The 14,026-nt window shown below is 38.4% G+C and overlaps 1 protein-coding gene across 2 annotated transcripts in view; it reads right to left on the bottom strand.

Annotated features, from left to right (window-relative positions):
• The window catches only part of UBE2Q2 (ubiquitin conjugating enzyme E2 Q2), a 46,044-nt gene that overhangs the window by 1,947 nt on the left and 30,071 nt on the right, over nt 1-14,026 (bottom strand). For both annotated transcript variants that reach the window (XM_063412467.1, XM_063412468.1), the window contains 7 exons: nt 10,891-10,975; nt 6,704-6,764; nt 4,588-4,678; nt 4,185-4,243; nt 2,872-2,920; nt 1,876-1,971; nt 1,374-1,440 (listed from right to left, as the gene is read on the bottom strand). In XM_063412467.1, coding sequence (XP_063268537.1) covers nt 1,374-1,440; nt 1,876-1,971; nt 2,872-2,920; nt 4,185-4,243; nt 4,588-4,678; nt 6,704-6,764; nt 10,891-10,975 — 508 coding nt within the window. The remainder of the gene's footprint in view (nt 1-1,373; nt 1,441-1,875; nt 1,972-2,871; nt 2,921-4,184; nt 4,244-4,587; nt 4,679-6,703; nt 6,765-10,890; nt 10,976-14,026) is intronic.

The raw sequence follows: 14,026 nt of genomic DNA, 5'->3' as shown, positions 1-14,026 counted from the left end.
GACATGACTACACTGGGACACTTATATAAATCCCATTTTGTGTACTGCAGAGTTAGGCGTGCACAAGGTTTACCCTACTTCTGCAAATCTTACTGTAGGAATAAGCTCAGAAATGTCAGTTGAATAACTGGTCTCCTGACATATTTTGGCATGTTTAGCAGCTGAATCACACCTGATCAAGTGTGCACCGCTTTTTCTAGAGCCCTCCAGAGCGCTGATCTTAATTCTCCCAGCCTCTCTTGTAACATTTGCTCTAAATGTGTGTACAGTGACTACAAGGCCTATTTGTGCTGTCCCAGAGAGCACATAGCAGCTCTAAGCTCAAGGCACCTTTCACAGCAGCACTAAGTACTGTGAATGCTTTGGGTACAGCTCCTGAGGCAGGACTCATCACTTGCAGCACATACAAGTAAACAGCCACTCTGGCTTTTGTAGCAAGCTAGAAGAGCAAAAGGCTCAGTTAACAGCAAGATCAAAATACTGTAAAATCAGAGAGCATGTTCAAGTCATTATCTTTGATCTTCCTCCCAAGAGTACAGGTGTTCTGTTCTGTGTTAGCAGCAGGGAAGCTGAGGTGCTCACTGCAGTCACAAACACATTCACAATAACCTGAATTCCTGGAGGACACGGCTCCAACCCAGGGCCAGAACACCACAGAAGTGGAACTGCACTGACACTTTCATCACAAGACCAAGGTACCAACCCTGCTGACTATCTTTATGTAACGTGTAAGCTACTTACACCTTTTAAAGCCTCAGGCTTCTCATACTGTCACAGTAAATTCAATTATACCTGAAGCATTTGTACACTTGTTTGTTACAGCAGAGAGACTTTAAATAGAGCAAAAAAGCCCAAACCAAAACAGGTGTCTCCCTATTCTATTGTACAGTTTCCCAGCTACTACACCTCACTTGGACATCTTGTATGTTTTAGTCTCTTTTTTAGGTCTTTTTTTTCTCCACTTTCTCTTTCCCTTAATGATTATTTCCATTAGGTTCTTGACACTGAAACAAAATCTTTCAGGGAAAGGGATAAACTTCCATCCAACAGATACTTCACCAATATTAAGAGTCCTTAAAGCTACAGTGACAATGAAGTTTCTAGATCAACTGACTGAAAATAAAATGGAGCTGCCTTTCAAGAAGCAGCAGGAACACACACGCAACATTCAGGTAAGCTGGAAAAGTTGCAATGATTGCAGTAAAGTTATTTAAGCACTACTGTTTTTCTAGTGCAAGAAGAAAAGAAGGAAGAAACATTTATGGCCTTCCCAAGCCAACATAAGACACTTTGTCACTTAAGTTTCTCTGTGGCCAAACACCAATTCCCAGGGTGCTGTGCAGACAAGAACAAAGCGGCAAGAATATACATACCATTTTTCTCATGTATTTGTACTAGTGACTTATAGGACTGCTGTGCTCTTGCTAGATTATATTGATTCTGAAAGGAGAAAAGACTAACATAAAAACCTGCATGTACACATGCAAGACTCAAAAACAGTTCTCACAAGGAAATTCTACAGTAGGTTTAAAAATGAAGTCTATGCAGAGTGTTAAAACATTCCCAGCTTTCAATATTCCCTTCTCAGAGCCAGAAATTCCAAATCCTCCCAGTTCTGATCCTCCTTCTCTCCCCTCCCAATAACAAGGATAGCAAAAGCCTACCCTGCCCATCCCAAGGCTTTACCCACCTCATATGCTTGTAATTGCATAAAAAAAATTATTTGCCAATAAAATACTCATACAGGCACCAGACAATTCAAAATGCACATATATTTGCAACAGCAATTCTGCCATTAAGCATCTTCTATGCGAGTCAGCAAGGAAATGGAAGCCCAACAGTTATTTGTGTAATTGATAAACACAGCACATTTACCTTATTGGCTCCAAACTGTACTCTGGCTTTTCCTTTGACTAAAGTGGCATTGATCTGCATGATGACTGATTCTATTGAGTAGGCACTGCTCCAGCCCTGGAGGAGGAAAGGAATAGTAACATACAACATGAACCTGCTTCTTGTGCTCCCCTTGCAAATCTATTTTGGAATGTGTGCTTTGGGATTTTTTTTCTGCATTCCAGTTTTACTACTTCTTTTCAGTTCACTTTTATTTTCCACAGAAAATCTGTAAAATGATATACAGTCCTAGTACTAAGAACTCTTAAGAGGAATGAACAGGCTGAATCACATTTCCAAAATACAGCAAGACAGAAACAAAAAAGCCTCATCCTTACAACATTTTCAGCAATGTCACAACAGAAATTACGACTCCTTTTTCCAAGAAGCAGGAAAGACTGATCTCTAATGAAGCTGATTCAGTAAGTTCTAAGAATTCTGCTCATCTCTGGCACTGCTTTACCTTCAAAAGCAGTTAAGGAAAAGCTCTTCACATGAGCTCACAAGAGTTTCTGCCAGAGCCTGCAAGTAAGTTACTTCATTCATTTACTTATTTTAAAAAGAAAATCACTCTGTCTACTTGAATCATCTATGACTATAATCATCTGTATTCCTCACTTCTCCAGAGCTGACTTCATGCAGCTGAAGAGGCTTCTAGAAAATAAAATGACGTGTCTTGCTCCCCAGAACTCGCTCTTCACACTGCCTTCCTCACTGAAATCCTGAGAACTCCAAGCTGACATGCTCACACTTCCCGCCTCTTCCTCACATCTCTCGTAAACCATCCAAGGCAGAAAAGATCTCATACAAAATCAGCGAGACAAATCTTGTGGGACTGAAGTTTAATTCCACCATGTTTCTTTTGAAGTGTGTATTTTATTCCACACAGGAATTCTTCAACTCATGGGAAGCACCTATTTTATAAGGCATGTTCTATAAGGCATTTTTTATTATCCAGATAACAGAGCTCATATTCACCTGTTTAGTAAGAAGTTCCATGCATAATGCACCTCCACCTAGGACATACCTAGAAACAAATGTGAAAGAAAATATACTTGACAGCAGTTAGTAAAAAGATGCAAGTGCTCACAGCACTTTAAGCTCTTGCCAGTTTGTTTGTTCAATCCTTTGATCATACAGCTGAAATGCCCTTTAACCAGTAACATACTGTAGCTAGTTAGCTATGTTGTACTTAGGCAAAGAAAATTAGCACTGAGAGACATGAACAGAGTTGTTTTCTAACTAGACTTAGTTTAAGCCACTGACTGAGCTGGTCTGCACAACTGCAGAGACCATGGAAAAAGTAGAGTTACTTTTTATAGCTACTCTACATATATATAGTGCTGATATGTAGTTAAAAGAAATCAACAAAATTCAATTCTGTAAAGAAGTTTAACACCATTTAAAACAATGTAGGTGCACTTCTAAATCATAAGAGATAACCAGATCTTTTCTTGCTCTTTTCCTGTAAACAGCTTTTTTAAATTTCAGAAACACTTGTTCCATTGTGCTGACTGGGACTCATCACAACACATGTGCATGACAAAACCTGGACTGACTGAGAATTTACCACTGCCAAAATGTATTCTCCTCTATGATCAAGACGTTTAAACCTCATATATCTGTATGACATTCAGAGGGAAATGACCACTGAAAAGCCATCCTTTTTTCATTCTAAAAAGAAGTCTGAGTACAATCAAATTAGAATACAATGAATTTCCTGGTATTTGGGTCTGCTTGTTTAGTTATGAGATGGCAGCATCCCTCATGAACCCTATTTAACTACACAAACCACTTACTGAACTCAAGAAGAATATACGGCAATTCAAATCAGAATCAGCACCAGCTATCACAGACTGCATTTTCAAATGCAGGCATCATTTCCTGTCACCAGGTGATACATAAAAGCCTTGGAAGGTGAATTTGTCTTCATGTGGCACACAAGTGCCCCAGACAGCATTTCAAGCATGCTTTAGATGACATTTGGAGCATGTTTTCAATTAAATTTAGTGGGTTTGGATTAGCATTTGAGGACTTTTTAAACAAAAGCTTTATGGCAGTATTACCAGCAAGAGAGAAGAGACAGTTAAGACTTTACAGCAAACTTAAGGCAACACAGGGATCTAGACCCATTCAAAGCACCAACCCCAACTACCCTACAACAGAAGAAGGAACAGTGATGTTAACTCCCCAAAGAGGTCAGTTCTTACACTTTATGGCAGGCACAGAGTTTTTGAAGTTGTAACATTTTTACCACAAAGCACAATTTCTGCAGGGCAACTCAAACCTACCCTCCCGTGAGCACAGGAGACACCACTCGCACAAAGGGAGGATCAAAAGGGAAGTTATCCTGAAAAGAAGAATAAAATAACAGGTTAAGAAAAATACTGTGACATTGCTTCCCAACCAGAAAGAATTTCAACAGCCTTATTTGTCAAATCAGATTTGAAGTACTACAGTTTTTCAAATCTATAAAGATTCCCTTTCCATAGTACTGGCTAAAAAGTATTTTTTGCTTTCAGTGCCAAAGCTTCAGTGCCAAACTTAGAAGTTACTTTTCTTTTTTTTTTCTTCTTGCTTTCTTTTCAATGCTACAGATCCATTATTATCCAAGTAACAGCTGAGGGTCATTTCAGTCACTTTCTATAGTAAGCCTCAAATTTAACTGCAGCTTTTCATCCCATAGACACTTACCTTAAAAGAGAAGTTGAGTAAAATGTATTCTACACCTTCTTTTTCTTTTAAGACCTGAAGATCACTATGCAATGGGCTATCAGGATCAACCCTATAAAAAGCAGCAGGGGGGAGATCATAGATGAAGTTAATATTTTCAATACCTGCAAACTGTAATTCCTCTTAAAGACTTCTTCTATTGTATTTGTAGTTGACAAATTGTAGTTTAAGGTGAACTGCAGGAAATTCTTGCTCCTTTTACCAAGTAAAAGCTTTGCCATGAGATCAGCACGAAAACTTGCTGCAATGTACTACATTCCCAATGCTATCAAGTGTTGCTTAAACACAGCACAAAATAAGCTGTTTATCTGAAAAGAGCAATTTTAATTCTCTTTCAGTTCTGTTGTGTTCAAATAAAAGAGGAGAAAAACAGGAAGACTGTAGTCATCTAGTTTGCAGCACATAGTGAATCCTTTATGGAATATGTAATTGTAGTTCTGCATCAGCTGTTAAAAGTAATCTGCGTCAGCAGAAGTACCAAAGCCAGCAGCTTCTGCTCAGCAGAATTTCAACAACTGTTTGCTCCAAAATGCTGGCAGTGAGCAGCCTGGCCATTAGGTCAGACACTACTGGGTTAATCCCACCAAGCTCTGACACTCCATCAGCTTTTAAATAGAAGAGACCAGTCAAAAACATCTGCAGCAAGGCAAAAGCAGATGTTAAACGAACTGAAGGGCCATTAAATCTCATCCTCTGCTACAGCTAAAACTACAGTTATTAGATCTCATTTCAGAACTTCTTGGGCAGTTTGTTCCCATCCTACCATTGTGAGGTTAGCTCAGAAAAAAACCTTCCAGTGCTTAGGAACCTCTCATTTCAAGCCATAGCTTTTGCTGGGCCAGTTCAAAGGGACTTGTTCTAGCAACAACACTGGTGCTGTGCTTCCTCACCCCGGCTCTTTCCTCTGACATCTACCCCTCAGCTACTCTGCACACCGTGCACTTGTTTCCAGACACTGTTTGCTGCAATAAACAAACACAATGCTTCTTCTCTTATACATTCTGGAAGCCATTTACTGCATGTACTTCATTTTGTCTTTTCTGAAGGCAGAAAATGAGACCTGTTCACAGCACCTGAACAGAGGTTTCACATCACTGCACATGCTTTGAGCACTTGGTTCCAGAAGCACTTGATAGGAAAGGCCTCCAATAATGTGACACAGATTTCTGTGATGTGTCATTCCTGCCATTTTTAGCCTCAAAACCTTCACGTGCCCGTGATTACATGAAGAAGGAAACAAAACCATTTCAGCAGCTGGTGACCCACTTTGCACAAGTCTCACCCCTAGGACAAGGCAACAATTCCTACTGTGCTGAAACAGCCTCTGTCCTTTAACCTTATCCCCAGGATATATCTGAACCCATGGAAGTTCTTTCAGTCATTGCCAAATGTTGCAGCCACCCAGCACACTTTGGGTAGGCTCTTCCTTTCTTTAGAGTACTGTACAGGGATGACAGCAGGAATAATTTCACTCTAACAGCTCTAGGATTGAAGTTACTGGACTATGAATGTAGCAAGGTGAGTTATGTACTGCTTTTTCACTTGGTGTACTAGGCAATGACAGAAGACAAGGTACATATTACATAACTCACATTTATAGGACAGCTAAAAGTTTCAGTCCTATGTGTCTGTTTAAGGTAGAAATAAACAACTAATAACACTCAGTTCTGTTCTTTCCTACATCTTAACTGAAACTAGAAGCTGGATTTTCCTGTAATTAAAAACAGGTAAAAATAAAATGTAAAAATTCTTGAAAAAAATTTCATCATTTAAGGCTGCATTATTTTGGAGCAGTTTTAGAATTACACAGTAATGACAGTTAATGCAATACACATAGTGCTGGCAGTGAAAAGCAGGTCTGTCTTTTTGCCAGGTCAATTACTACAGTTCCATCTCTACACATTTCTATGTACCAGAATTACAGCTACTACTCAGTGGCTACAATTACCATTACTGCTACTACTATTGTAACACACTATTTTATATGCTTTGGCTAGAGAGACCCATTTATCAAAAGAATCTCTCCAGCAATAATAAAACACATTGTTCAGAACATGTAAAAACTTTATGAACTTACTTGAGAAGCTTAACATGCCATTCATACAAGCTGTCATTTACCAGTTCCACTGAATATATCCCTGTAGAAATATTAGATGGAATTATTTATGCACTGAGAGTGTAGATAGAAAACTTGGCAAAAACATTCTTTGCTTTTAAATATGAATACTGTCAGCAGGTGTAAGCAATGGGTAGGATACTGATATGAGGCATGTCCTTCCTCCAGCAGCAGATGCACTTCTGAGCAACTACAAGGAAAAAGTTTTCACTTCTATTAAAAAATTCCACATTCATCAATTTTTTTTCTGATACTGAGCCATTTCACCTTCAAACCTTCCACAACTACAACTCCAGCTTGCTTATTACTCACTGTATTTTACACCCAGTACACTACTGACGTGTTTTTAAGACACTTCACAACACAGTGTGAGTGTGCAACATTGTGTTTCACAGGTTCTCATCAGTACAGGCAGACCAGGACAGCACACAGGACAGTGTCTGCAGCAGAAACCCCAAGAAAAGGAGACACTGCAATGGATGAAGCACATTGCCAACAGCTGACTGAGGAAGCGAGAAAAATGCATCTAGAGAATAGAATGGTCTGTGGGAGCCAGCTGGTGACTTTCAGCAGCCTGTTTGCTTTAAGCACATTAAACAACAGTTGTGCATTTCACTTCCAGGGAAGGATGGAAATTATCTGCCATTTTCTTGTATATCCAAAGCTTCCTCTCTGCATAAATTCACAAGCAGCTCTGGAAAAGGCAATAAATCTTTAACCACCAGACAAGACTTCGAGCATGGTATCAGTCATGTACAAAAGTTAAACCTATTCTTTCACAGAATATTCATGCATATAGACTAACCCACTATTATTAAACTTGCTACCTGGCCTAATATTTAACAGCATCTTTGCTGCTGACCTAATTATTTGGAAGCCATATGCAAAAATCAGGAACTTGCTTAGGATTTCTGAAGGCAATACAACCACCAGACTGCAGTCACCACATTCTCCCCAAGGAATGGGGGGTATTAATTTCCGAGTTTTATTATTTTAGCATAAAAATAATCTTGCAGTTGAAACTTATAAGTGTTAATATTTGGAGTACAGATGACATTTCAAGCTGTCCAGACACCTTTATTTCTAAAGCATTTCAAAACTTGGCACACAAGTTAAAACACCCATGCTTGTTTCTCCTTACTGAGTGCCACTAACAAGTGGGTACTGCAGCCAAGAGCACAATTTCTAATTGTTCTATGTCTAAAATAACAACATAGGTCTGAACACAATCACTGTGCTATCCATGTCCCTTTTAATCAGCAGTTACTTCAGAGACATGACATTTCTGTTTGAGGATCAACCAAAGGAGCTATTAAGGCCTTTTTCCAATTCCCCAGCTCCAAGGACACTATTTCTGAACTGACCTAAGTGTAAGTCACAAACTGTAAGAGTTTCAATTTGTACTGCTCTGATGTAACAACAAAAGAGTTGATATTCAGAACTCTGCTCATTTCCAACTCCAATTAATGACAAATCTATTCCATTGTTGTATCCAGAATATTTTCTTCCACCTGCATCCAAATAGGAGCAAAGAACACTTTATACTTCTAATTACAGACAAAGCAGTAAATTACAGTAAGGCTCCTGACACCGTGCTAAACCATGGAAGGGGTTTTATTACTCAAAGATGATCAAGCAAAAGAGGTTATCAAGTAAAAAGAAACCCACAGAACCATGAAGCAAGCAAAAAAGTAAGAAACTGGAATGCAGAAAGAAAAACAATTCCTTTCAAAACAGAGGGAACATCTTACTTAGGGTAACATCATTACATCAAAAAGTAAATCCCATACAGTCTTTGGATAAAAACAGGGAATTGAAGTCTATATGAACAATATATGAATAAAACAGATGCTAAAGATATGAACAGAAAAGATTTCATTCCATATCCCCAAATTCTTCGTTTCTTGCCCTCCTTTCCCAATCTCCTAAATTAAGTCTTTTGTGAACCTCCAATCTAATATGTGGAAATGAGATAACCTTTCTTTGCAGGACTTGTGGATCTCATTATGTGAACAAGTTAATGAAGCTGTCTAATTCACAACAGAATATCTTAATTTGCGGGAGTCTTTTTTGCTTCTGTCAGCTCATAACAAAATTATTTTCTTTAAGGGCAATTCTTCCCCTAGATTTCCCAGGTAGATAAGCAACTTTGCTGTTGAGCACAAGCTTGTAACCTTTTGCTTGAACTCCAGCAGTATTGCTTCATCTGATAAAGGAAATTCATTTCTAAAATAGATATTACCTTGAATGCACACCTACAACTGAAGCCACTCTCTTTTAATAATACTTTTTCATAAAACAGTCTAATAGAAAAGAAAAAAAATAGAAGATAATTGCTACAAGTATTATTCACTTCAGAACCCCCAGTGTTGTCCTACTGTCAGTCCTAAACACGCGTAACCTCACACAAACAAAATAAAGTGATCCTTACCCAACCAAAAATCAGCCTTAGCCTTTCTAGCTTGTCTTACAAAGAAATGAAAACAGCATTAAATTACCTTGCAACAGTTACTAGAACCTGGAAGTTTCACAATGGTTCCCTTTGTGCATTAGTAGGAAGAAATTAAATTTAGGGTAAAATGGACCACAGGGCAAGTACTCTGAACAAAAATGACATTAAAAAAGCCAATTACCTGTCACAGCCTGTGCACATGGTGACAATTACCTAAAAAAATGTAGAACTAGCCTATGAAAGCACAAGTTTTCTGTGAATGAAAAGAACTGAGAACATAAATTCACTTGAAGTCAAAGAATAAATGAAACCATAAAGAATGAATCTAGGTACGTTTTATAGCAAACTGCATCAATTTACTGGCAAAATGTAATAAATGTGGAGGATGATGTTTCAAAGCAGAATTGCCAGTGTCAATCTCCACTTGACACGACTTCATTACCATGTTCTAGAGACCAACATGAGACGTCCAGCTGCAGCGTTTTTGCATATTTCCAAAGTCATAAACTCTAAGTTACTGCACACACCCGTTACAACCCCAACTTTCTGTGAAGTTGAGCAAGATTTGCTCTTCCTCATAATTTAGAGTATGCTTTCCTGTATCAATACCAGTCTTCTGCAACTCATTAAGACTTGTTTATCTAAAGCCAAGAAATGGTGTTACTAGAGAGCCTAAACCCTCCCCTCAAACCACACCTGCCCAGGGTGAGCACCCCACAGCATTCTTTACAGTCTGGCGTGTTATAAACAACCTCAGCTCTAACCACCAAAACAAACCCTGAAGGGCAAAACCGGGCAGTAAAGCATCCCCCATGACTTCACACAGATCTGCTCCTAGCTCTTCCCTAGACCCACTAATCCACTCCTCCCCACATGGATGGTGATGGGGGACACTGGCAAGCACTCAGCTGCAACAAAGCTAAAAGGAGGAGGCTGCATTAGATCAACACCAGGTTCTCATCCAATTTATACCCCAGACATTCCACCACTGTCCCCACTCCACGCATGAAACAATTGACCTAAATGTTAAATATGACAAATCAAAATAGAAACCTTTTATCTCCTCACTTCTGTTCTTTTACACACGATTAAAATGGCATTGCCAAGTGAGATTTAAGTCCACTAGAAATAAATATGGGCAGAAGTTCAGAAAAGTGAAAGAGTATTTAAGTTTATACTGAGTCTCTGCTTAGGCATTCCTCCTGTTCCCACCCTGGCCTGCACCAGGGTCTCACACCTGGCTGCAGTGATGGAGTTGTCTGTTTGGCAGACCTAGAGGAATACAACTTGCCCAAAATCTATGTAATTTCTATTTCTCATATGGTAACACTCAGACAATTCAATATGCTGAATCCTTTGCTAAGCCAGTTCAGCTATAGCTCCTATAAGGAATAAATGAAACAGCCATCCACTGCCCAAAGATAATCACTGGTCATTAGTCAAACTAATTTAAAATACAAGCTTGTTTTCTACTGAACTCACACCAGTATTCCAAGGAATATATTCTGTCTTTTCTCCACAAATAAACTACTTTATGTAATAAGAGAACATATAATGAATCTATGTAATTTTACATATGTGCACAGACAAACACACGTACATACAAACACAGCACAACAAAACACAGAAAAGGAAGTATTTCCCAAGAGAATTAATTTAAAGTATATTTTAAAAAGGGAAATCTGAGGCATTTTACCTGTTTTATAACTCTGTGATCTATATATATCCCTGAGTTCTTTCATAAGTCGATCTGAAGCCTGAACTGACCCAGAGACTGCACCCTGAAACAAACAAAAAATACTCCAAATAAGTGAAAAGTAATATTTACTATTTACATTACAACATTTACAGCTTTACACTACAAATTTAGACTAACTACAAGGTATTAACAATATATTAATTTCTGTATGAGAATTAGGTTTCTGAAAAGTTAAATATTCTAGAAAGCAAAGTCTACTCCAAAGAAACACGGCCCTCCCCCAGAAGAAGCACATTAATATATACTACTAAATGCTATAGGTGATGCTAACTTTTAATGAAGGTACAACAGGTATTTTTCTGTAAAGGACCTAAATCTTTGGCATTTTAATTTCCAAGATGGATGCACAGTACATCTCAGAGTAAATATTTCCTTTTACATTTTGCTTTTACACACTGGGAAGAAGAGTACGCATACGAGGTTCTACACATAAGGTTTTATTGCTTTCTCAGAGGTGTATTTTTATTTGGTCATTGAAAAAGGCACAGGAGTTGGGAAATATCTGCTCTAGAACGGCAGCTTCCAGACCAATAAGACCAGTGAATTTAGCAAATGTGGAACAAAAGCAGTATTTATTGCAATTGAGAGAAAAAAATCAACATCTACACAGAGGAAGACAAAGATAAGTAAATATTAAAATACAAAATATTTCTTGCGACTTGTCATAGTTCTTGTGATTTATGCAACCAGGGCAAAATCTCTTCTGTTCTTTTAGAGCTCAGTTCTGTACTGCTCAGCAGCTCGAAGTGAGAAAACATAAAATGCAATTTTCTTAAATGTTATGTGATTACTCTGCTTATATATCCCATTCAAAATATCACTTAAGGTTCAAGAGTTTTGAAAAATAGCGAGATAAAAGTTAGCATTGTAAGATTTAAAATACAGAATAGGAACAAGGACTCCAAATGAGCTAAGATAGTTTCCACCCCAACCCCTGACCCTGTGACACTTGGGCTTTCACCATCAGCCTGTTTCCCAAGGGCAGATTATTTCATTGGACCTTTGCAGCTCCTTTCTGCTCCTGTTATTCAGTCATTGCCACTGAAGTACAGGCTAACATATGGAGCACATAAAATGGCTGGGGGGCAAAAACCATGACAAAAAAAAGTAAAACTGCCCTCTACCAAATAAAAAAGATCCATCAAGAATAATTCAGCCTGTCTGTATCAAGCATTGAATGAATAAGTTGATGAGGCTGCCTTTTTACTCCATTCAAAGATACTTATTTCTTCAGTTTCCTTCCAGACACTATGAACACCTGTAAACACATCCTTTTTGGACAGAAGTGTCAGGAAAGTATTTCTGGAAGATTTTGAAGCAGTTGTGACCATTGCCTAATACCTGAAACATCCTCCCTGTCTGCCTGAAATCTACAGTGATATTTTTTATTATACAAGGTCTTAATTGTAAGACTAAATTACTTTGTAATAAAAATTAAGTATCAGTAACAGTTACTTGATGGTAAAGCTTCCACATAGACCTCTGTCTTCTCTAGCCAACAGTATCAAATAATACACTTAGCTCCACACTGTAGACTTCTAAGGCTATTCATTTTCATATGCCTTTGGAGTTAATTATGCAGATTTCTGGAATTCCACTAGTTTTTCTTAACAGATTGGTATGAATGATGAACCTTGTAATTAAACATGCAAATAACAGGCAACTCCTTTCATCTGATTAAACAAAAGCTACATAAAGATAGGGCTTCAGACAAGTAATTTCTACTTTTATTACGCCCCTCTCTATAGAGCAGTATCAGAAAAAGGGATTTCTCGAACATGAAATTTTATGGAGAAATGTTGTTTATATGCAATATCTGCATATTACTACTATTCCTGCCCTCTATCTAGAGATTAGCTGAAAAAGGCAGCATTACAATTAACCAGTTAACACAGCAGTGTTAACCACCATTCTTTGTACAGCTGCTGTGCTTTCTGTGAGTGTTGAGATTCACACCCATCAGTATGATGAGTCTGGAGGAAAGAGATTTCATGGACAAGTGTCAAGACTTTGGTTTTCTTATGAGCAGAGCTGTGCAGATCCTTGTCCCTTCCCCTGTATTTCTTACTGGAAGAAGGAATTCTCTTACACTTTTCATAGATTGTCAACCTACAAATATAGGCAATTTAAGAACAACTTAGATGGTCACAGACATCCTGTGTAAAACTACCTCTCATTGCATCTCTATTTCCATCCAATTAAACTTCTGAATTTCTATACATAATGTTGGAAGTTCATCTTGGCAAATGAAAATTTAATTATTTTCTGTACTGGAGGCATTTAAAAACCAAAGCTTAATGCATCCACATCCCCCTGACTGCCATTATAACTGCTGATAAATGAGGTGGTATTAAAGAAGTTAGTTGTAGTGTGTGCAAGCAAGCCTCAACACACTTTGTAACAGTGTTTTCCACCCCTTTTTTCCCTAGGAGTTTCTGGTTGGGCTGCCCACTCCTTATATAGCAGCACTAAATATAGTTACACTTGCGACTTTAGAGAATCGATGGACTGTAAACCAGTAATCTACAATCAGGAGAAAGAGGATAGCAAGCTTAACTTAAGTAGTTTAGCACAGGAGCTTATCTTATGTGCTCTGAACTACCCTTGGAGGAACCTGCAGAGGAAGGTAACAGCTAAACCTGATGGTAAGCCTAATGCCAAACACCACTGCTCTGAAGCACGTCCTCATTCTGGTATCACTTGTGGGTTTTGGAGCCACTGTGAAGTGCAGTTTAGAAGAGGGCATGACTTGCATCCCACCACTGCACGATACTGAGCATTGAGGTCAGTTTTTACTACAGTGATACTAAAATTAAAAACTTTTTCCATAACTCACTGCATGCAAGTTATAATTTCAAAGACTGAACTCAGATATAAATAACAGTATCCTTCTGGAAAAGTGGGACTTGACACTCCAAGGGAGATAAAGTTCCCATTTCTCAAATTGTGGCAGTAAGATTTATAGTTGCAACTGCCTCAGACATAAGTGGTCAATCATGGGATCTGACAGATCTCTGTCACGTGGGGCTGATACCAAGAACAGCAATGTAAAGCCATTTCATCTGAAGTAGTT

This window comes from Prinia subflava, chromosome 15, assembly GCF_021018805.1.
Source record: "Prinia subflava isolate CZ2003 ecotype Zambia chromosome 15, Cam_Psub_1.2, whole genome shotgun sequence".
Taxonomy (NCBI): domain Eukaryota; kingdom Metazoa; phylum Chordata; class Aves; order Passeriformes; family Cisticolidae; genus Prinia; species Prinia subflava.
The sequence above is the reverse complement of the archived record's forward strand: the minus strand, read 5'-3'. Positions and strand labels throughout refer to the sequence as shown.